This window comes from Plectropomus leopardus, chromosome 7, assembly GCF_026936395.1.
Source record: "Plectropomus leopardus strain MGB_pleo_1.0 chromosome 7, ASM2693639v1, whole genome shotgun sequence".
Taxonomy (NCBI): domain Eukaryota; kingdom Metazoa; phylum Chordata; class Actinopteri; order Perciformes; family Serranidae; genus Plectropomus; species Plectropomus leopardus.
The window spans coordinates 907,052-930,000 of NC_142182.1; the positions used below are offsets into that span (position 1 = coordinate 907,052).

The 22,949-nt window shown below is 40.6% G+C and overlaps 1 protein-coding gene across 5 annotated transcripts in view; it reads left to right on the forward strand.

The window, feature by feature from the left end:
• Nucleotides 1–22,949, forward strand: part of rpgrip1l (RPGRIP1 like) — a 31,981-nt gene that overhangs the window by 4,768 nt on the left and 4,264 nt on the right. For 3 of the 5 annotated variants that reach the window (XR_015776915.1, XM_088079547.1, XM_088079550.1), the window contains exons 7-27: nt 1,282–1,387; nt 1,971–2,117; nt 2,599–2,672; nt 4,513–4,652; nt 4,808–4,914; nt 5,005–5,055; nt 5,490–5,669; nt 5,984–6,101; nt 7,107–7,169; nt 7,914–8,306; nt 10,393–10,520; nt 11,258–11,612; nt 13,173–13,426; nt 14,266–14,361; nt 14,508–14,579; nt 16,213–16,354; nt 17,999–18,102; nt 19,100–19,286; nt 20,439–20,523; nt 21,275–21,411; nt 22,124–22,226. Coding sequence is in view for 4 of the 5 variants with exons in the window: in XM_088079547.1 (XP_087935673.1) it covers nt 1,282–1,387; nt 1,971–2,117; nt 2,599–2,672; nt 4,513–4,652; nt 4,808–4,914; nt 5,005–5,055; nt 5,490–5,669; nt 5,984–6,101; nt 7,107–7,169; nt 7,914–8,306; nt 10,393–10,520; nt 11,258–11,612; nt 13,173–13,426; nt 14,266–14,361; nt 14,508–14,579; nt 16,213–16,354; nt 17,999–18,102; nt 19,100–19,286; nt 20,439–20,523; nt 21,275–21,411; nt 22,124–22,226 (3,042 nt within the window). In the remaining variant the exon portion in view is untranslated. Of the gene's footprint in view, nt 1–1,281; nt 1,388–1,970; nt 2,118–2,598; nt 2,673–4,512; nt 4,653–4,807; nt 4,915–5,004; nt 5,056–5,489; nt 5,670–5,983; nt 6,102–7,106; nt 7,170–7,913; nt 8,307–10,392; nt 10,521–11,257; nt 11,613–13,172; nt 13,427–14,265; nt 14,362–14,507; nt 14,580–16,212; nt 16,355–17,998; nt 18,103–19,099; nt 19,287–20,438; nt 20,524–21,274; nt 21,412–22,123 lie in introns of all 5 variants that reach the window. The other 2 variants (XM_088079548.1, XM_088079549.1) reach the window with 2 other exon arrangements.

Consider the following 22,949-nt stretch of genomic DNA (forward strand, 5'->3'; position numbering starts at 1 on the left):
AGTCAGAACTTTTCCTGGTGCTACAAACATTTTACGTTTCCCCCTCACATTAAAATCCTCCTCTCCATCACTGAACATTTTTTCAATATGATCTGGCTGTAGGTTTTTTTTAGCCTGACACTTGTTTGTGCCGTTTGAAATCCCACAAAATCAGTGAATTTTACAAATTTTGAATGTAAAAATAGTTATTATTGTTATGATTATTATTTTTTTATAATCTTCCCAGAGTACTGACACTTTTAAAAATATTTTCTGTGAGATATGTCAATCTTAATAATTTTGACGGTAAGCGTAAGAAATAATGAGTCCTATAATAATAATAATAATAATAATAATGATAACAATATAATAATGATAATAATTATTATTATATTGTTCTAGTTTTCCTTTTAAATGATTGCTCTATATGAAGTACTCACTCCAGGTATTTAATACTGCTTTTCTCCATGTGCCATTTGTCTCCATGTGTTGTTTTAGTGTTACTATACTTTTAGGATCTCAGCGTAACGTTGAATGCTTTTGAATTTTTATGTTTGAGTTAAGTTGCAGGATGAAATTTATATTGGTAAACTTGTATGTGATTTTAATGTCTGGGCCCATATGTACAAGCTTTCTTTACATTATAATTAGTTCATATTTGCTTATCTATGAAGTACAAGAAAATTACCTCAAAAAAAACCAAAAGTAAAAAACAAAGACAAACAAGTAAATGACCTGAAAAAAGTGCTTAAAAAGAATTATAATTTGTCAGCCCATCAGGGTGTCCCATTTTTCACATGACTAATTTTACATGTATGTATCTATATTTTTATCGACTTTTTGAATTTAGTCATTAACGTGAATGATCCGTTTTGCCCTTTCTTTTTGGAAATAGAAATTGAATGATGATTTTTTGTCGTTGTTGCCTCAGACCTCAGCACAGTGCAGTTCTCTCCACTTTTTCTGGATTCAAACGGTTTTGTTGAGGATTTTTTCAGAGTTCTGCCTAAAAAGAGTGTGATAAATAACCCTTCACTGAAAAGAGAGACATCCATCACATCATTTATGTGTATTTAATTAAAATTAATTTTTTAAAAATTGATTATTTGCTTTGAGTAAAGTCCTTAAAACTGCAAAATAGATCTTGAAAAGTCTCATTTTGTAACGTCTGTATGCACTCAGAGCTGTGGACGGTGTTTGGTCGGATGGTCTCGTCGCAGCAGAGGGGACGGAGGTCTGCACATGAATTTCTGCGTCTGTAAACAAAGATCTGAAGGGTTTCACGTTGTGTCTCTCTCTCAGGTCACACGTCAGCAGCAACGTGACGATGATCAAACTGCAGAAGCAGCTGTCCGAGCGCTCCAACAGCGTCACGGAGCTGGAGGGGCGATTTCTGCAACTGCAAGAGGTCAGAGGCGTTCACAGCAGACTGAGATCCAGTAATGATAAATCAATAGTCTGCAGAGAGCGACCTGCGGCTGCTTTCTCTCTGAAGAATCTCGCCTGCTGATCCAAAATATCTTATCATACCAGGTGTGCAGTCGTAATTACAGCATACAGAAATTCAAGCGCTCTGGTCAGAAAGAAGCAACAAACACGAACGCCGGTCGTAAAGTAAAAAAGTGAAGAGTGAAGTATAAAGGTTGTTTTTTTGTGGCTGATGTTTTACCAAAACCCAGAGCTCCTTCAGCAGGACGAAGCACACAGACTGTGCATCAGACATGTAGCTGGCATTTTAAATGTTAATAAGCTTAAATAACATTATAATTAGCTCATATTTACTTAGTTAGCCGGTTTACTATTACTGTTGTCTCAGTCAGGAAGGGCTTAACCCTGTTAAACATGAGCAAATTTGCTCAGTTTCTTTAAAAAAAATAGGGGCAATTAGCAACTTGACAACAGATTATTCCAAAATCTGCAAGAAATTAACGCTGACGCTGATCTACAGTTTGACCCGTGGCGTTTTTCTCCGCCGTGTTCGTGTGTTTCAGAGTCAGAGGACGCTGAAGGCCAGCCACGATGCTGCGATGCTGAAGGTGGACGAGCTGTCGGCTCAGCTCAAAGACGAGAGGCTGAGGAGTTTGGACCTGGAGAAACGGCTGCAGAGCGCGGCCATATCTAAGCTCAGGATTGAGCAGGTGGCCGCCATTTTTTCAGTTTTGTTGTTTTACACCAAATGAGTTTTACAGCGACATTACACCTTCTGATTGATTTTAAATCTTTATTTCGAAACATGTAACTTTTTTTTTCTCCCAAGACCATAAACATACAAACTAGCAAAATAATAGTGCAAAAAAAACAAACAAACAAAATAAACAGTCGAATCTAATGTCAGAAAAGGAGCATGAAGAAGTGTAAACTTATCTGATCCCACCCCCCTCGCCATTATTCATTCACTAATAAATCTACATATGCTTCCTAACTTAAAAACGTTACTCATGAATACTACCTAAATAGAAATTTAATATATATACACACATATATACTTGCATAAAGACACACACAAACACACACACACACACACACACACACACACACACACAAATACACATACATATAGTTTATATGCAGTTTAACCCCTTGGACTCGTGTCTTGACGTGTTGTCGTGTGTTGTGCAGCTACAGGAGCGGATCAGTGAGGTAGAGCAGGAGAGAGACCTGCTGAGGGACAACAATGAAAAACTGGTCAACAGGTGAGCAGCCTCAGTCCTCCTCTGATGGCTCGTTTCAGGACGAAGCCTTTTTATTTACTGGATTTAAAGACGCAACAAACTCTGCAGGTTTACAGCAAAGCTAATAAACCACTAACGTAATAAACCAAAAACATAATAAACCCCAAACGTGATAAACCAAAAACATAATAAACCACAAACGACATGAACCAAAAACATAATAAACCACAAACCTAAGAAAGCACAAACATAATAAACTACAAACATAATTAACCACAAATATAATTAACCACAAACATTTTAAACTACAAATGTAATAAACCAAACACATAATAAACCACAAATCCGTACATCTATATATGTAGTATAGATGTATTTTCTGGACTTACTATACAGGTCTTTTCTGGACATTATATAGATGTCTTTTCTGTAGGGCTGGGCGATAAAACAATAACGATATCAATCGCGATATAACTTTTCTTCGACTGAAATATGAGACGTAGTCGATAGAATGTTGATAGAACTCATCACAGCCGTGTTTTAACAGACAACACGAACAGCAAATGATAATAAGAATAGAGACGCAGAGAAACTAATGCAGTGAAGGACTTTGACTGTCGAACAGCTGAGTGTTTGACAGCCACAGCATTTCTTCATGGCGGATCAAACAGCCGATGGTCCGACAGCAGCGCAGTGAGACAGACAAACAGAGCGCAGCTTCTCCTCACAGCACCAAAGTGTCTGAAACAGACACATCTGCAGAGGTGAAAGTGACTTCTTTAGACTCTACAGACGACTTTGTGTTAGTTTCAGCTTTAATCAGACTTTGGATGAATTATTTAGAAACAGCAGGACGCATCGCTCCGTGTCTCATCCGGCCGCTCGCGCTGAGCTCTCATTATTATTACCAGGGGCAGATGTAATGTTTTGGGGGCCCGGGGCCACAAGCACATGAGCTTATTTTCAGCCTTTCTCTAACTGTGAATGTCGGCAGGCTGTTGGCAGCTATAGGAGAAGTAGGCCGACTCAAAAGTTTTTAATTCCTGAGTAAAATGATTAACAGCACAGAAGTTTGACAGAAGCTGAAGTCAGAGTCCTGCAGTCAGGAGAGGTTGGCCTATTATCAGCACAATGTGCTTCAATTTACTGAAGTTTGTTTCAGGTAAATTTAATAAATAATAATAAATCATATGTTTATTACACTCCAACACACCATGGTCACATGGAACTGTGTCAGTGAACTATGAGGGCAAAAAACAAACCACAAGAAAAGCTAAATAATAAATAATAACCATAATACTGATTTTAGGTATGCGGCTCGGACCTTTGCTGGGAGGAAATTTTAGCACCTGGACCTCTGTGAGTTTTAGTAGAATAGGTCCTCCAGCTGGTGATGCTGTTCTACAGTATATTTGTCATGTTCAATGTCTGACAGAAAATAAATATTTAAACCTAAATTAACCTGATGATATCTTCATATCTCACTGAGGAGTCAAAGGAACCTTTACGCTTCACAGAAATACTGATCTGATGGATATTGTGATAAATATCGATATCAACTTTTTTCCATATTGCCCAGCCCTACTTTTCTGGACATTATATAGATGTCTTTTCTGGACGTATATTAGATGATTTTTTTTTCATCTGCTCTTTTTTTTTCAGTCAAACTGTAAAGCACTTTGAATTGCATTCAATTTGTTTGAAAGGTGCTATAGAAATGAAATTGGATTAATTTATTGATTCATGGATGAGGCTTACATGTCACCACATTTCACTGCCATGAATCTGTGTGTGTGTGTGTGTGTGTGTGTGTGTGTGTGTGTGTGTGTGTGTGTGTGTGTGTGTGTGTGTGTGTTTCCAGTGCGTTGGATGTGTCTCGGCAGCAGAAGTGGCAGCTCCAGGAGCAGCAGCTGAAGCTGCAGATCGCTCAGCTGGAGGCGGCGCTGAAAGCCGACCTCGTCGACAAAAATGAAATCCTTGACAAGATCAAGACTGAGAGAGGTGACTTGATAAAAGGCCACAAGAGTCGACAGAACTGATGAGGATGTTTTTCAAATTAATCTTTTTTTTTGCCAGAGTCAAATCATTTTAATGTTGGAAAATTTAAATACACAAATAGTGATAAATAATTTTGATCAGTGTGATTGATTTTTCAGACTCGAATGAGAAGCTGACCGAGGAGAATAAGAAACTTCAGCTCCAGTTTCTGGAACAGAAGCTGCAGCTGGAGGAGCTCAATGATCGCTTGAAATTTTACAGCAGGGTGAGATTTTAAAATGAATAATCATATATATGTTTTTTAAATAAATCATTTCGACCCTCTGTATCTAAAAAGTCTGTTTTGTGTTTTAAGAACAATGAGTACGACGTGGCTGAGCTCACTGAGGCACTGCTGCTCATCAAGGTCAGAACATTTAATATCTTCAGCAGGGATACTCAAGTTACAGCCAGTGGGCCAAATCTAGTCCCTGATAGGGCCCCTGGTGGCCCCCCAACTATTTTAGAATTTACACTAAAACTAAATTGATTGACACTATGAATAGTTTTTGTACTTTTAGTCCCCATAATGTGTTAGAGTGCATAAAACAGCATTGAAATAGAGCTTGTTGATCAAAAAAGAGCCAGAGGTGGATCCCCCACACCCCCGAAGAGGACACAGCTGAGACACTGATGTCCTAAAATCACAGAAATGTCATAAAATCTTGAATCTTGAAGTGAACTAAGATTCTAGAAACGCCCTAAAATTCTAGAAATATATATGTTCCTGTTCATACCTTCATGATGACCCTGCACCTCCTCTCTGCGTCTCCTCCTCCTCCTCCTCCTCCTCCTCCTCAGGAGCGTAAATCCCAGCAGAGTGGAGATCTGGGCTTCCTGAAGGAGGTGCAGGAAGGAGGCGGCAGCGGCTCAGAGAGCGCCGTCCGAGAGCTGCGAGCCGCTCATGCCGAAACCATTCAGGAGCTGGAGAAGACCCGAAACCTGCTGAGCACAGAGAGCAACATCTGCAGGGGATACAAGGTCACTACACAACTACACATCAACTACACAATTACACAAACTTACACAACTACACAAATACACACAGACACAACTGTGTGTCATGTCCCCTGACGAAGCGTGTGCTCAGTTTGTCGTGTCTCTGTCCCCTGATGAAGTGTGTGTGTGCTCAGTTTGTCGTGTCTCTGTCCCCTGATGAAGTGTGTGTGTGCTCAGTTTATCGTGTCTCTGTCCCTGATGAAGTGTGTGTGTGTGCTCAGTTTGTTGTGTCTCTGTCCCCTGATGAAGTGTGTGTGTGCTCAGTTTGTTGTGTCTCTGTCTCTGTGGTGATGAAGGCGGAGCTGGACGCTGTGATGAAGAGGATGGACGGTGACAGGGCGGAGAGCGAGCATAAGCTGCAGCGACAGGCCACTCTGCTCGACACGAGAGCCGCCAGGATCAAGAAACTGGAAGGTATTTATTTATCCAACAAATCTGTGGAAACAAACGTCATGCGGGTCATCCGCCTGGATCCTCTCGTCTTTAACGGATCAGCGGGCCTCATGCAGCAATATTCAATTTCTCACATATTTTCTCTTAATTTAGAAAAAAAATAAGAGAAGTCAACCCTTGATATACCAAATACTTTGAACCATCAGATCTGCTCTGACCAGGTGAGCTTAATGATAAATCCCACTGGTCATAAATCACCTGTCAGCACAGGTAAAGCCCCCTAAACACCATGTAAGAGCAGGTTTAGTGCCGTGTGCAAAGACTCCAGCACATGAACAAGACTGGAAACAAAGCGCCAGAAAAGAAGAACTTCTGCAGGAGAGAGACTGATGTCTGATAAATAAACTTAAAATAAATGTGTTTTTAGAGAAATGTATTGATGTATTAAAAGTAAAAGTACACATGCATAGAGATTTAGATAAATGTAATGAATCTAAATAATTCAAATAATTCCAAGACCACACAGTTTATATGAGAAGCAGGAATCATGAAATGTTTTTTTGCATGAAAAATGACTAACACAATGAAAGAAATAGTTTCCAATTAATCTTATAATTAATTGAATTTTTGTTACAGCTGCACTTGTATGTTTTCATATTTTTGGTTTGTGCACAAAAATCTTAATATGAAAAGTAGTTATGTCCTAAATCCTGGAAATGTCCTAAAATTCAATAAGCGTCCTAAAATCCTAGAATAATTAATGTATTAATGTATTTTTATTTTATTTTGCAAGTACACAATATTTTTTCAGTTTGTTTTCGCTTTTTTAAAAGACTTTTCTCCACAGCTGGTTTTAGTTTTTAGTTTAGTTTACTGAAAAAACTTTGACCCACACACGATTCTGTCACTGTAAAACTTTGGTGAGTGTTTGACGTTCAGCTGTCCACTAAGGTTGTTTTTGTGAAATCTCTGTTTGTCTCATCGTCTCTTAGCTCAAACTTTGTGTTTCTCTCTGCTGCTCATCAGCTCAGCTCCGAGACATCGCCTACGGTACTAAAACCTACATCTTCAAACCCGACGTCACACAAGGTTCGTACAGTCATGAAAAACCTGGAAATTGCAAAATAGCAATCTCCAAGCCTTGGAAAATTTTGGAAAAGTAAATATACCCTGTAAGTTTTGGAAAAGTCATGGAATTGTGTTACACAAGCCTCTATAATAACACATGATGTGTCAAGGACTGTCAGAAAATGTAATATTCAACAATAATTTCTGTTTCAACATTTTCTGGCTTTGATAAATGGTTTTGTTTTTGGAGATTTTTAAAGAAAACATTCTTGGAAGGCATGGATTTCATTAAAAATCACCCAAAAAAATTAAAGGAAAAAAAAAAAAAAAAACCCAAAGTAGCGAAAAAAAAATTCTTAAAATATTTTCATTTCTTTTCTTTAGACATTTTAATAAAACCTCAAAGTCGCTACTTTTTTCCCTTTAAAAATCTCAGAAAAAAAATCTAGTAGGAACGCATGCAAATTTGAAGTAAAATAAATACAAAAATACAGCCATGAAAATTGTATGGTCTTCCTATAAGTGAAAATTAAAAAAAAATAAATAAAATGAAATAATAAAATATTAAAATCTTTTTTTTTAAATTCCCTCCCCAGTGCTTAAAAAAATATTTGACATACCTCCACCTTTTTGCACCACCGCTTTCCCTCTCATAAATAACAGTCCCTAAGTTTAAACATTTAGATCTAGTCATGTTCTCATTTTATTATTTCTTTAAAATACTATACATTAAAAGGTCTGAATGTGTCTGGTTCTTGATCACAGATGAAGACGAGGCGGACGAGTCTGCTGAAGCTGTCGCGCTGGAGCGCGGGGAGAACCTCCTGGAGCTTCAGATCGTCGGCGCCACGCTGTCTCCGGCCGCCCTGCGTGCTCTGGGTGACGGCGAGCCCTCCACCTTCTGCACGTACTCTTTCTACTCGTTCGAGCTGCACTCCACTCCGGTGGCGACGGGCCAGAGACCCAGATATGGCTTCACCTCCAAGTACGTGGTGAGCGTGGACGAGCCCTTCCTGGAGTACGTGCACGGACGCTGCGTGAGCGTGGAGCTGCACCAGGCTCTGGGGCTGGACTGGAGGACGCTGGCCACTGCGCAGCTCCGCCTGCAGCCGCTGCTGGAGCAGGACGGACGAGTCCACGGCTCCACGCCGCTGGTCGGTGAGTGACATCACACACCGACTGTTAGAGGTATCTGTCAGTCGTTCAGTCGTTTTCTGCACATGAGTAATGTTGTGGTGATTATTCTAGATGTTTACATCATTTAGATTAGTTTTGGATAGTGTTTTCTTTTGTTAATTATTTGTTCGGTAGTCCGGTGGTAGGTTTGTCCGTTTAGTTTCTACGACGGAGGATTAGGGCCATTTTAAAATATTACAAGAATAAAGTTGTAATTTCGAGAATAAACTAGTAGTTTTACGAGAGAAAAAGTCCTAATTTTATGAGAAAAGTTGTAATTTAATGATAAAAAGTTGTGTCTGAATGGACGTTGAACTTCTTTAGTCTGCGGATACAAAATGCACAAGGTGCATCACTGCCCCTTTGATCGTTTGATTTAAGTTTGATTTGAGTTTGATTTAGATTTTTCTTTTTGTTTTGGCTGACAAACACTGACAGTCTCTGTGGGCAGGAAAGGGTTAAATGATAATGGACGTCAGACAAACTGTGTGGAGGTGTTTTCTTATGAGGAGTGTTTTCCTGCTGGTGTGTGAGGAGGAAGAGGGAGCTGGAGAGGCAGCTGGAGAGGCAGCTGGAGAGGCTGCTGGAGAGGAAGCTGGAGAGGCTGCTGGAGAGGAAGCTGGGGAGGCAGCTGGGGAGGAAGCTGGGGAGGCAGCTGGAGAGGAAGCTGGGGAGGCAGCTGGAGAGGAAGCTGGGGAGGCAGCTGGAGAGGCAGCTGGGGAGGAAGCTGGACAGGAAGCTGGAGAGGCGGCTGGAGAGGAGGCTGGGGAGGCAGCTGGAGAGGCAGCTGGGGAGGAAGCTGGACAGGAAGCTGGAGAGGCAGCTGGAGAGGCAGCTGGAGAGGAGGCTGGGGAGGCAGCTGGGGAGGCAGCTGGAGAAGAAGCTGGACAGGAAGCTGGAGAGGAAGGTGGGCAGGAAGCTGGAGAGGCTGCGGGGGAGGAAGCTGGGGAGGCAGCTGGAGAGGAAGCTGGGGAGGAAGCTGGGGAGGCAGCTGGAGAGGAAGCTGGACAGGAAGCTGGAGAGGCTTCTGGGGAGGAAGCTGGGGAGGCAGCTGGGGAGGAAGCTGGAGAGGCTGCTGGGGAGGCAGCTGGAGAGGAGGCTGGGGAGGCAGCTGGAGAAGAAGCTGGACAGGAAGCTGGGGAGGAAGCTGGAGAGGAAGCTGGAGAGGCTGCTGGGGAGGAAGCTGGGGAGGCAGCTGGAGAGGCTGCTGGAGAGGAAGCTGGGGAGGCAGCTGGAGAGGAAGCTGGGGAGGAAGCTGGAGAGGCAGCTGGGGAGGAAGCTGGACAGGAAGCTGGAGAGGAAGGTGGGCAGGAAGCTGGAGAGGCTGCGGGGGAGGAAGCTGGGGAGGCAGCTGGAGAGGAAGCTGGGGAGGCAGCTGGAGAGGAAGCTGGACAGGAAGCTGGAGAGGCTTCTGGGGAGGAAGCTGGGGAGGGAGCTGGGGAGGAAGCTGGAGAGGCAGCTGGGGAGGAAGCTGGGGAGGCAGCTGGAGAGGAAGCTGGAGAAGAAGCTGGACAGGAAGCTGGGGAGGCAGCTGGGGAGGAAGCTGGAGAGGCTGCTGGGGAGGAAGCTGGGGAGGCAGCTGGAGAGGAAGCTGGGGAGGCAGCTGGAGAGGAAGCTGGAGAGGAAGCTGGAGAGGCTGCTGGGGAGGAAGCTGGGGAGGCAGCTGGAGAGGAAGCTGGAGAGGAAGCTGGACAGGAAGCTGGACAGGCTTCTGGAGAGGCTTCTGGGGAGGAAGCTGGAGAGGCTTCTGGGGAGGCAGCTGGGGAGGCAGCTGGAGAGGAAGCTGGGGAGGCAGCTGGAGAGGAAGCTGGAGAGGAAGCTGGAGAGGAAGCTGGAGAGGAAGCTGGACAGGAAGCTGGAAAAGAAGCTGGAGAAAACAGTCTGGGCCTCATTCACTAACTGTTCTTAAGTCGAAAATTTTAAAACCCACTTATCTTTGCCAAGATTCTTATGCACCAATGTTTTCTTATTTTTTTCTATCAGACTGACGGCAGAGTATTTAAACATACTTTATTATTATTATTATCCCTCAGCAGCTGTGATTTAAGCCTGTCTCTCTGTCCGTCAGGTTTCAGCGAGGAGACTCGGTCCTTCGGCTCCGTGGATTACTGGCTAAGGCTGAGGGTCCCGATGATGGAGACCGTCCGTCTCTACGGAGACAAGTTGAAGGCTGCGGGCTTCATCCAGGATGAGCAGGTACCATCAGATAGACAGAGGACGCTGGACTTTACAGTCTGGGTTCATTTGCCAGCGTCAGAGTTTCTGTAGTCCAGCAGCTCCAGCAGAGCGAGACCTCGTCTCTCTGGACGACCACTTCCTGTCAGCTTCAGGAGGCACAATCTCCGAAAAACTTTTCTGTGAATCAGAACCTTCATGGGGACGCTTAACCTGCTGAGATTGAGGGGCACTTTGCAAAAAGGCAGGATTTTAAAGACATTTCTGGTATTTTTGGACAAGTAGCATTTTAGGAGATTTCTAGAATTTTAGGAGGTTTCTCAGATTTTAGGAGTATTAAGGATTTTGAGACATTTTTACTATTTAAGGTTCCTACGGTTTTAGGACATTTCTGGTATTTTAGGACATTTCTGTGGGTTTAGGACGATAGGGTGTTTTTCAGTTTTAAGGACATATTCTGGATTTGGGGACATTTCTGTTTTTTAGGACGTTTCTAGAATTTTGGGATGATTTTAGGATTATTCTAAGATTTTAAGACGATTTTTGGATTTTAGGACATTTCTTAGATTTTACTACATTTTAGGGATTGTAGGCCTGTTTTAGGATTGTAGGACATTTTCTAGGATTTCAGGACATTTCTAGTATTTTAGGACATCAGTGTCTCAGCTGTGTCCTCTGTCGGGGGTGTGGGGGATCCTCCTCTGGCTCTTTTTTGGATCAACAACTGAATGATGTCACCTCTGGTTGTGTCCCCTCAGATGCAGCCTCCCGGCGGCGGCACTGGCGGCGGCGGCTGGAACGAGCTCTCCGTCACAGTTGGACGCTGCAGAGACCTGAAGAAGTCCAGAGACTCCCAGCAGCCGAGCCCCTACGTGGTCTACAAGTTCTTTGACTTCCCCGACCACCCGACCGCCACCGTCCACGACTGCTGCGACCCCCAAATCAACGACCTCAAGTCCTACTGCGTGGCGATGGACGCGGGTCTGGACGAGTACCTTAAGTCTGAGCTGCTTCAGTTCTACGTGTTCGACTACAAAGAGGAGCAGATGGACACGTACGTGGGGAAGGCCCGAGTGCCTCTGCGGTCACTGGTCCAGGACCAGCGCGTCACTGGTGAGGGTCAACGGGGTCCGTGTCACTCTGCGAGGGGGGGGGGCTCCTGACAGCATGAGATGCTCGCAGTAGATACTCGCTTAGTTTTTTTTTTTTTTAAATTGAAGCACTTTTTAAGTTAAATAAACCAATAAATACAAACTTATAACATACAAAACATGGTTAACAAAGACTACACACGTGTGTGTGTGTGTGTGTGTGTGTGTGTGTGTGTGTGTGTGTGTGTGTGTACCTGGCATTTAAAGGGTTAAAATTCAGAAAATTAATGAGTATTTGATATAAATAATTAGGACTGATTTTGGTTAAAAAGATTTAACTCAATTAAAGAAGAAAATATAAATACATAATTTTTTTTAAAGCTTGATTTTAAAAAGCGCATTTGTGCGCAGAGCGATTCGGGTGTGTGTGATATTAAAGCAGGCCCTAAAGGGCTAAATATTTATGAAAATGTTACGGAAAAGTTTTAAGGATTCATGGGTAAAAATGTGTGGGAACCCTGAGTTCTGATATCTTGGGCTGAACTGTCCACGAAGCCTGAACAAGAACGATTTAAACGACGAATGATACAGTTTGAAAAATAGAAATAAAATAAAATAAGAGTCTTAAAAGTGTGAAAAACGGAGATGTGAGCGTCTCCCACAGTCGGACAATTCAGCTTTCATACAGCAGCCGGATTCTTTTTGCTGATATCTGATCATATAAAAACAATTTTTTACTGGATATCGATATTTGAATTTTTTTCAAATGTAATTTTAATGATGATCAAGTCTTTTCTGTCAATCAACATCATATTCTGCAGCCTCTTATTGTGATGGCCCACCAGCAGATGGAGACATTTAATGCTTTTCACTGTGTTTAATATTCATTCATTGTGAAAAATAAGAAAAACATGAGCGGTCGACCATATTGTTTTTTTTCAGGGCCGATACAAATTATTAATAGTTAATTAGAGCAATAACTGATATTTGGAACTGATTTACAATAAATGCATGTACAATAAAATAAATGCATGTACAGTAAAATAAATGCATTTACAAAAAAAATGAAAATCTTTGTCAATATTTAGAATTTGGAATATAACAAAACTTTGTTTAAATGTCTTTCGAAAATATTTAATCAAAACTGAAATTTTCAACATCGAATACAGCAAGTTCACATGTTCTTTTTGATGAATTTAAGTGAAAATTGAAATAAAGAATAAAATTGCTCCCTGCGGTTTTACAAAGTGAAAGTCCCCCCATGCTGACACTTTCTTTGCATTTGAATTTTGTCAGCGATCATTAAAATAAAACGCCGATACAGATAATCAGCGAAATGCCAAATATCAGCCCCGATTATCGGGTCGGACAATAATCTGTCGACCCCTAAAAATGCTTCAACTGAGGGCTGATGTTTTCTGCGTTTGTGATATCAGCAGAGATGTGGGCTGGTTCCGATGTTTTGTTTTAAAGTTGATATCTGCCGATGATGTTGATATTATCCTGCGTGCCCAGTTTGTTTTTATTCGGTGTTTTTTTCTGTGATTTAACAAAGACCGTCCTCTGTCTTCTGATCCCTCAGGTGTGTTTGCGCTGACCGATCCCTCCGGACTCCCCGCCGGACACATCGAGCTTTCGCTGAGGTGGAGGTTCCCGTACGCCGCTCCATCAGGCTCCATCATGACTGTGGACGAGTTCAGTCCAACAGAGACAGGACGTGAGCGGACAGACGGGCACAGAGATGAGGACGACGAGAGGACAGACAAACATGGGGACAAGACGCCGCAGGAGGAAGACAAACACCGTCCGCATCAGCCCGAGGTCTCTGCCTCGAAGGTCAACAGATAAATAAATAAGTTTCAACAGTGCAAAGACATTTTAGGCTCTCTGCATCAGGGATACTTCTCTGAAGTCTCTAGGATTTTAGAACGATTGCGTGATTGTAGGACATTTCTAGTATTTTCGGATGTTTCAAGGATTTTAGGACGTTTCTAAGATTTTAGCGAATTTCAAGGATTTCTGGGTTTTTAGGACATTTTTTGCATTTAGGGAGTGTCTAGGATTTTAAAACATTTGTAGGACTTTAGGACATTTTTAGAACTTTAGCACATTTCTAGGACTTCAAGACAATTCTTGGGTTTTAGGACAATTGTAAGATTTATCGTCAATTTTAGGATTTAAGGGCATTTTTGGATTTTAGCTCATTTTTAGTGTTTTAGGACATTTAGCACATTTCTCAGATTTTACTACATATCATGGATTTTAGGACATGTCTGTGATTGTAGGCCTGTTTTAGGATTGTAGGACATTTTCTAGGATTTCAGGACATTTCTAGTATTTTAGGACATCAGTGTCTCAGCTGTATCCTCTGTCGGGGGTGTGGGGGATCCTCCTCTGACTCTTTTTTTGATCAACAAGCTCTATGTTGCTGCTGTTTTATGTCTCTGACACCTTATGGAGACTAAAAGGACAAAAACTGTTCACAGAGTCAATCACTTTATTTTTACTGTACGGTAGAGAATGGTTGAGGAGCCACCAGGGGCCCTATCAGGGGCCAGATTTGGCCCTCGGGTTGTAAGTTGAGTGTCAGTGCTGTGAATAATTTCGTTGGTGTCGACCTTTAAACGCGTTTTCTACAACTTTATTCATGAATCTGAGTGTTGTCCTCTTGTCAGGCCCCGCTGCCGAAACTCAGACAGAAGACACAACTGAGGGACGGACTGATGCCCAAAAAGGTCACGTTCATAGATCCGTCAGCTTCACCTGAGCAGGTGAGACTTAAACTCCAGTTACTGAGGACATTTGTGTCATTGTGACGTCTCTGCGGGAACTGTCTTACCATCAAACCTGCAGAAACAGCTATTATCTCTCATAAATCATAACCCAGCCGAGTATTTCTGTTCTTTTCTCGTGTCAGGATGAGGACGGCGACTCAGCAGGCGTCTCTGCACCTGCAGACGGCAGAGACACTTCATCGCCTGCTGGAAAGGTGAAAACACAGAGTTCCTCTACATGCACACCAACACTCCACTGCTGCTCTGAATATGATGTGGCTCACGTGAATACCACATTTTTCTGAACTTAGTGTTTTTTGATGAACTATTTTACAAATATAAAACGAATCTGCAGACACTGACGTTATGGAGTCAGATTTGTCTGAGTATCATTTGTGTAAACAGATCTATAACTGTGCGTTAATGTGTAATCTGTAAATGTCAAACGTCTTCCACAAAAAATAATAACTCCAAAAACCTTTTTTTGCAAATATAAAACACATCTGCAGATACACAAACACAATCCGCATATAAAGATATCTGTGGAAACATGTAATTCATTTACAGAAAATAAAAATATTTCTGAATGTCATTCTAACAGTAATATCTTTGAATCCAGCTTTTATTTACAAATCTCAGCTCTACAGTCTTTTTTTTGTTTTTGAATTTATGTATTTGCAGATCTGGTTCGTGCTTCCATACAGCGGGGCCACTCTCACCCTGCTCTGATTTGGGGTCACTTTTGCTACAGGAGGCCAAGTTTAGGACATTTCTAGGTTTTTTTTTTTGGTTTCTAGGATTAGAGGAAATTTCTACAATTTTACACGTTTGTAGGATTTTAGGACTTTTCAAGGATTTTCTAGAATTTTAGGTTGTTTCTAGGGTTTAAGGACATTTCCATAATGTTTCCTGGATTTTAGGACATGTCCATAATATTAACATGTTTTCTGGATTTTAGGACATTTCCAGGATTTCATGAAAGTTGTAGGAGTTGGATTTTTTCTTTTCTTGGATTTTTGGACATTTTCTGGATTTTAGGACATTTCAGGGTGTTTAGGGCATTTCTAGGTTTTAGGATATTTTTTGGATCTTAAGACATTTCTATGATTTTAGGACATTTCTAATATTGTGGGACATTAGACATTTATGTCGGGGGTGTGGGGGATCCTCCTCTGGCTCTTTCTTTTATCAACAAGCTCTATGTTGATGCTGTTTTATGTCTCTGACACCTTATGGAGACTAAAAGGACAAAAACTATTCACAGAGTCCATCACTTTATTTTTATTGTACATTAGAAAATGGTTAGGGGGCCGCTAGGGGCCCTATCAGGGGCCCATTGGGCCCTCAGGTTTTTAGTTTAGTGTCATTGCCATACAGCCTCGTGAAGTGAATGAGAGAAAAAGTTTTCGCCATCTGGACTCACAAACAGCGTCAGTTTCAGTATTTATTGAGGAAGAGGAGAAAGGAAGCCTGAAACTTTTCATCAGTGCTGCTGTTGAGCCGCTCAGCTGCTGCCGTCATTTCCAATTCCCAAATAATTCAATCCGTCCGACTCTCACTCTGCGGGAGAATATCGACGTCTGAATGATCACAGGTGCTGTTGTGTGTGTGTGTGTGTGTGTGTGTGTGTGTGTGTGTGTGTGTGTGTGTGTGTGTGTGTCTGTCTGTGTCTGTGTCTGTGTGTGTGTCTGTCTGTGTGTGTGTGTGTGTGTGTGTGTGTGTCTGTGTGTGTGTGTGTGTGTGTGTGTGTGTGTGTGTGTGTGTGTGTGTCTGTGTGTGTGTGTGTGTGTGTGTGTGTGTGTGTGTGTGTGTGTGTGTGTGTGTGTGTTTGTGTGTGTGTGTTTGCAGGTGGAGTCAGAAGCGGCTGCTCGAAGCGCCGCTCAGGACGACGATGAAGAGGAGTCGTCTCACGTGTCTGAAGGTCAGCAGGTCCCGGCCAGCTCGCAGTCCTTCTCCGACGACTCTGAAATCTCCGAGGAGATCCTGCGAGGTGAGCGACCCCGATGAGCGGGATCAGTGTGAGATTGATTGTTTACTGGAGCTGAATCCTGCCGGGTTTAATAAGCTGAAGATAATCCTGCTCAATAATGCATGCTGGTGTGTGTGTGTGTGTGTGAGAGATATATTTGGATTTACACGCAGAGGTAAGGAAACAGGCGTTGTTTTAAATCGAGGGTCAGCACAGACTCCCACAGCTCTGTCCGACTTAAAGCTGCAAATGTTTTTGTTTTCCTGAGCGGAGCCGACATTAATACTGGATGTGTCTGACAGTCTGTGAGCAAACCTCATAAATGTTAACCGCCGTCCTCCGAGAGACGGCCGACGTCTCACTCAGCGTCTCAGCAAACAGCAGAAAACATTTTTTTAAAGAGACGCTCTGTCCTCAGTCTTCTTCTGGTGTTGCAGCGTTTGATCTGCTTCCTGTTTTGTGTGCAGATGTTTTATTTATTTATTTTTATTCTTTTTAAGTTTTCACTGCACAGTGATGAAGAAGGGCTTTAAAATTCAGTGGTTATTGTATCGGTTGTTCATTTTTAAATTTTATTAATTTTTATTATTATTATTGATGTTGTTTTGGTTATTATTATTAATAATGATTTATTTATTTAATTTTTGCAGTTAGGAAAACAGGTATATGTATGTGTATAAATGTATGTGTGTGTGTTAGTGTACTTATGTATATATGTGTATGTCTGTATGTTGATGTAGCAGGATTTACGGTCAATTTTAATTTTATTTCCTCTTAAACCACGTTTAAGAAAAATGACAAAATAAATCTACCTTGTACTTTGTATGTATATATTTTTTATAGAAGACAAATCATCTAGATTTTTATGTTGTAGTATATATGACAAATTGCTTATAAATTAAATTCTATTTTATAGGACATATTTGGATGATAAAGGCATGTTCAGAAATAGATTCAGTTAATCTGTGAAAAAGTTTTATTAGCAGTGCGACGACATCAACGAATGGAGATGAACTGTAGACTTTTAGGATTTGAATGATTAATGTGGGGAAGCTGCTCTGTGGAGAAAATTTGTGCCAAAAAGTTTTTGAGTCATTATCAACATTTGTGTTAATAGTAATAATGTAAATTAAGAAGAGGGCAGTCAGTAATACCTGCACGTATCCACATATGCGTGTACATTTGATTCTTCTATTTTAAATTCTATTTTTAATCTTAATTTGTCTGTTTAAAATCATCTATTTTGGTCTGTATTTTATCTTCTTTTTTAACTGTTTCTGTATTCTTCCCCGATCAGGTTTATTTCTTTTATTAGACCTATTGTTTCTGTGTTTATAGCTAATATTATTCAGACAGTAAACTGGTTTGATTTCTTTCAAAAACATGGGAAAAAAGGCAACGACAAATTCACACGATACCGCCCAAAAATGAGCAAGAAATCGATTAAAAAAATATTTTAAAAGTTGAAAGAAAATTACCTGAAAAAAGGCTAAAAAAAAGCCTTTCATGTTAAAATAATCATAATAATAATGATGATAATAATAATAAATTAAATAATAATACATTTTTAGTTTTTTGAAAAAAGAAAAGGAAAAAAATGTGTTTGTCTCTGATGTGTGTGTATGTTTTTTTCGTGTGTGTGTGTGTGTGTGTGTGTGTGTGCAGATGTTGAGGAGGCCTCAGCAGCAGCAGCCACAGAGGATCAGAGTGAATCCGCTCAGTCCGACAGCGATGACTGCATCGTTCACGGGCCGACCGCGGGGAGGAAGGTCAGTGTTTACCCGAGCATCAGAAAAAAAACAAAAACACGGCTGTACTCTTGTTTTCACTTTCAGGCTGTTTTGTTTTTGTTGAGCTCCACTTCGATTTTTCCCTCCGCCTGCGGACTCGAGCTCGTTTCCCCACAAACTTCCACCTGAAGTCAGTCTGCCGTAGTGACTCACACATTGTCCGTCCACCCAACGGCTTTTCTCTGACTTAATCCTTCGGCCTGTGTAACCTCAGAAAACTGTCGGCTCATTACAGCCGCTGTTCGTCTAAAAAAGTTAAAAAAAAGAAAAAAAAATGGCGGACAATATTCTGAGGACAAAAACTCAAAATTTCCCAGATTGATGTAGCAAATTTGCAAGAAAAAAAGTCTGAATAATAATGGGTTATTTTTATTGTTTATTTTTTGAGGGGGTCAAAGAACCACCACCAGGATTTTAGGACATTTCTGGGATATTAGGCAATTCAAAGATTATTAAGGACATTTCTAGGACATTAGACATTAGACATTTAAAGATTTTAGGAAATTTCTAGAATTATAGGACATTTGTAGGATTTAGTACATTTCTAGGAATTAAGGATGTTTGTAGGATTTTAAGACATTTCTAGAATTTTAGAACATTTCTAGGATTTTAGGAAGTTTCTAAGATTGTAGGACATTTGTAGGATTTTAGGACATTTTGAAGGTTTTAGGACTTTTTTAGGATTTCTAAAATTTCAGGACATTTCTAGTATTTTAGGACATCAGTGTCTCAGCTGTGTCCTCTGTCGGGGGTGTGGGGGATCCTCCTCTGGCTCTTTTTTTGATCAACAAGCTCTATTTTGATGCTGTTTTATGTCTCTGACACGTTATGGAGACTAAAAGGACAAAAACTGTTCACAGAGTCAATCACTTTATTTTTACTGTGAGTTAGAAAATGGTTGGGGGGCCACATTTGGCCCGCGGGCCGCAAGTTGAGCATCACTGGTATAAACTGACCTCCATGTGTTGGTCCTCAGCCGGCGGAGCGGGTTCGGGTGGAGGTGGTGTCTCTGAGTCTGCGTCCGGAGTCTCGGGTGTCCCGGGACGACAGCGTGGTGCGTCTGTTTGTGGAGTACTCTCTGCTGGACCTGCCCACAGAGGAGACCCCCCTGTCCCTCCCCAAACCCCCCCAGGGCAAGAGCATCAACTACAACTACAGCAAAGGTGAGAGGCTGCCCTGAGTCTACCTGCACGTCGGGCTGCGACATCACACCGATGAAAAAATCGTGTATACATACACAGATGTTTTGTTCTCTGCTCTTATTCCGAAAATAACAATATTCCCTCTGAGCTGTTTACAAGGCGTTTGAAAATATATAATATATATAGGGCTGGGCAATAAAACGATAACGAAATCAATCGCGATCTAACTTTTCCTCGATTGAAATATGAGACGTAGTCGATATTATGTGGATAGAACTCATACCAGCCATTTTCTGACAGACAACACGAACAGCCAATGATAATAAGAATAGTACCGCGGAGAACCAAACGCAGTGAAGGACTTTGACTGTCGAACAGCTGAGTGTTTGACAGCCACAGCATTTCAGGTGTAATCAGACTTTGGATGAATTATTTAGAAACAGCAGGACGCATCGCTCTGTGTCTCATCCAGCCGCTTTGCTGAGCTCTCATTATTATTACCAGGGGCAGATGTAATGTTTTGGGGGCCCGGGGCCACAAGCACATGAGCTTATTTTCAGCCTTTCTCTAACTGTGAATGTCGGCAGGCTGTTGGCAGCTATAGGAGAAGTAGGCCGACTCAACAGTTTTTAATTCCTGAGTAAAATGATTAACAGCACAGAAGTTTGACAGAAGCTGAAGTCAGAGTCCTGCAGTCAGGAGAGGTTGGCCTATTATCAGCACAATGTGCTTCAATTTACCTGAAGTTAAAAAATGTGAAAATGTGTATCAACCCTGTTGAATATAATTTTTTTTGTTATTGTGGTTTTAGTCTTTTTTTTAGATTTGTTTTTAGTATTTCTTAATTTGTTTGTATTGATTTTATTGTGGTTTTTCAATGTTTTAACTGTGTTTTTAGTGTTTTTCTTTAATCCATTGTGATTGGGTTTTTTGTGTATTTTTTTGTAGTGTTTTTTAAATTTCTTTTTATTAAATTCATATTTTTAGTGTTTTTGTTTGTTTGTGTTGTAATTTCAGTGTTTTTATTGTGTTTCTATATAAAAATTGTATTGTTTTTTTAAATGTTTTTTTTTTAAATTTTTGTAGTGTTTTTTTATATGTTGTTATTGTGTTTTCATTGGGGTTTTTTTTGTGTGTGTGTTTTTAATGTGTGACCTGTATGTTGTGCTGCAGTGGTTCCTGTGGACGCAGAGAAGAACGCGGCGCGGCGGCGGCTGCTGAGGGGCGTCCTGCAGGGTCGAAACCCTCAGATGGAGCGGTGAGTTTTTCCTTGTTTCAGAAACATGAAACATGACTCAGCAGCCTGAACTCATCTTATAATGAGATCATGTATTATTTATTTCTGCAAACAAGAAGTTCATTTTGAAGTTCAGAAGCTCCAGTGACTCAAGTTTCTTACGCCAAAGTAACTCTTCGTTTCTCTGAACGTCTGCAGAGAGGGGCTCATTTCCTGCTGCACAGGAAATGATGCAGTTTGTGTTTTCTGTGGTTTTACAACAGAAGAAAACTAAAACAAAAAGAAATAACCAAAAACTGTAAAAGAAAAAGAACATTACCAAAACATTAAAAAAAAAAAAAGTCTTGCAAGCTGCAGAAAAAAAAGTAAAAGGTGACAAGAAAATTACCTTTAAAAATAGTTTAAAAGTTTTCTAGCTAATTTTAGTTAAGGAAAATCATTAGTACATTTTTAAATAACTATGGAAAAACACCCAAAAAATGTATTTCTAATTGCTGTAATTATGAGAAATTATAATTACTTATATTCATTATTTTATTTTATTTTAGCACTTTTTTCAGGTCATTTTATGTTTTTGTTCTATTGCTTTTCTTTTTCTTTTTGTTTGGCCAATTTCAGGTAATTTTCTCGTAAGTTTTTTACTAATTTCTTGCTAATTATTTTGGGGTCTTTTTTTTAAGGTGCTGAAAAAATCAAGCCAATTTCAGGACATTCATGTGCAGCCAAAATTAAATTGAGGATTTGATTGATTTTTGGGTTGATTTTTTGACAGGATCCGGTTCACGGTGGTGAGCGAGCCTCCGGAGGAAGAAGAGCAGGAGAGGGAGTGTGAGGACGTGGGCGTGGCCTTCCTCAGGATCCCCGAAATCCTGGAGAAAAAACGAGACCTGACGGAGACCAGCCTGAACGGTCTGCACACACACACACACACACACACACACACACACACACGCGCACACACAGAGTATGTTAGGTGTGGGCCTCTAGTGTGACAGATAACATACGTATCAGCAGCTGTTTGTAAACAATAACAATGACATCACGTCATCATCATCAGTAACAGTCATTGATCGTCTCGGTTATCTGATCTCGTCTGATCGGAGCTTAACGAGCTCCTGGACCTCATTGTTTTCACCATTTGTATAAAAAAAAAAAAAAAAGCATCTTTAACTCTTGAAAAAATTCTGGCACTTTTTTGGGGGGCCATTTTTTATAGAAAAAAAATTTGGCTTCTTTTTTTACTGTGAATTTTTTTTTTCTTTGAAAATTTTGGCCATTTTTTCAAGGAGAAATTTAGCTTTTTTTCTGTAAAATTTTTTGGTCTTTTCTTAAACATTTTGGCAAAGACATTCAATTTCTTTTTTTCCATAAAAAGTTTTCACAATTTTATTTCTGTCCTTGATGTTAGCTTTTTCTCTTTAATTTTTTGGCACTTTTTCTTTTTTTTTTTTAATATTTGGAGTTCCTCAAACATTTTTTTCTTTGAAATGTTTGTGCAGGTTTTTAAGGAGAGGTGCCCTCTTTCTGTAAAAATGTGGCATTTTCCTTTTCTTTGAATTATTTTTGGTAATTTTTAAGTGTACATTTGTGTGTGTGTGTGTGTGTGTGTGTGTGTCTGCAGTGTTGGACGTGGAGGACAGCAGCGAGGTGGTGGGCAGTCTGACGGTGTCTGTGGAGGGACTGGAGGCTCTGCAGGCCATCGTAGAGGAGCAGGAGGAGCTTCGGTCAGCGTGAGGCAACAACACGACTCAAACATCACACGAGACTCACAAACAAACAAACAAACACACAAACAAACAACGAGACCCGCTCTGAAGGACTGAAGCAAACTCAGATTTCTGTCCGTGTTGGTTTTTGGTGAAACGTTTCTTTATCTGCAGGCGAAAATAAACGTGAGTCAAAAACTGTTCAGTTATAAAGTTTTCGTGTCTTCAGCCTGTCCTCCATTAACCCTTTAAAACCTGAACATAGTGCTTCAACAAAAAACAATGGCGAGAATGCAAGGAGCAACCTGATAAGAAATTAATCAAAATGATCGAGAAATTTGACCAAAAAAAACCAACTGAAAATCAGCACAAAAAAGATAAAAAAACAAGAATAAAATAAAAAGGAACGACTGGAAAAAAGCAGAAATGTATATATATATAAATATACAAACAAGTGTACATATTTCTGTGACATAATTTTAAACATGTAAATATAATTATTATATTTTCTAAATATTTCTGCTATTTTTAATAGACTTCTAAAAACAACAACAGATTTTCAGGTTCTTTTTCATCTTTTCTTGGTTTCTTGCACCTCATGCCAAGCTGCTCATTATACTTTTCCCCCAAGTTTTTTATTTTAATTTTAATTTTTTTAAAGAAATCGGTCATGTTTTTCAGGTTTTAGAGGTTTTACTGCTTGTAAAAGGCGCCTGAAGGCAGCACAATAAAACTGCTGTC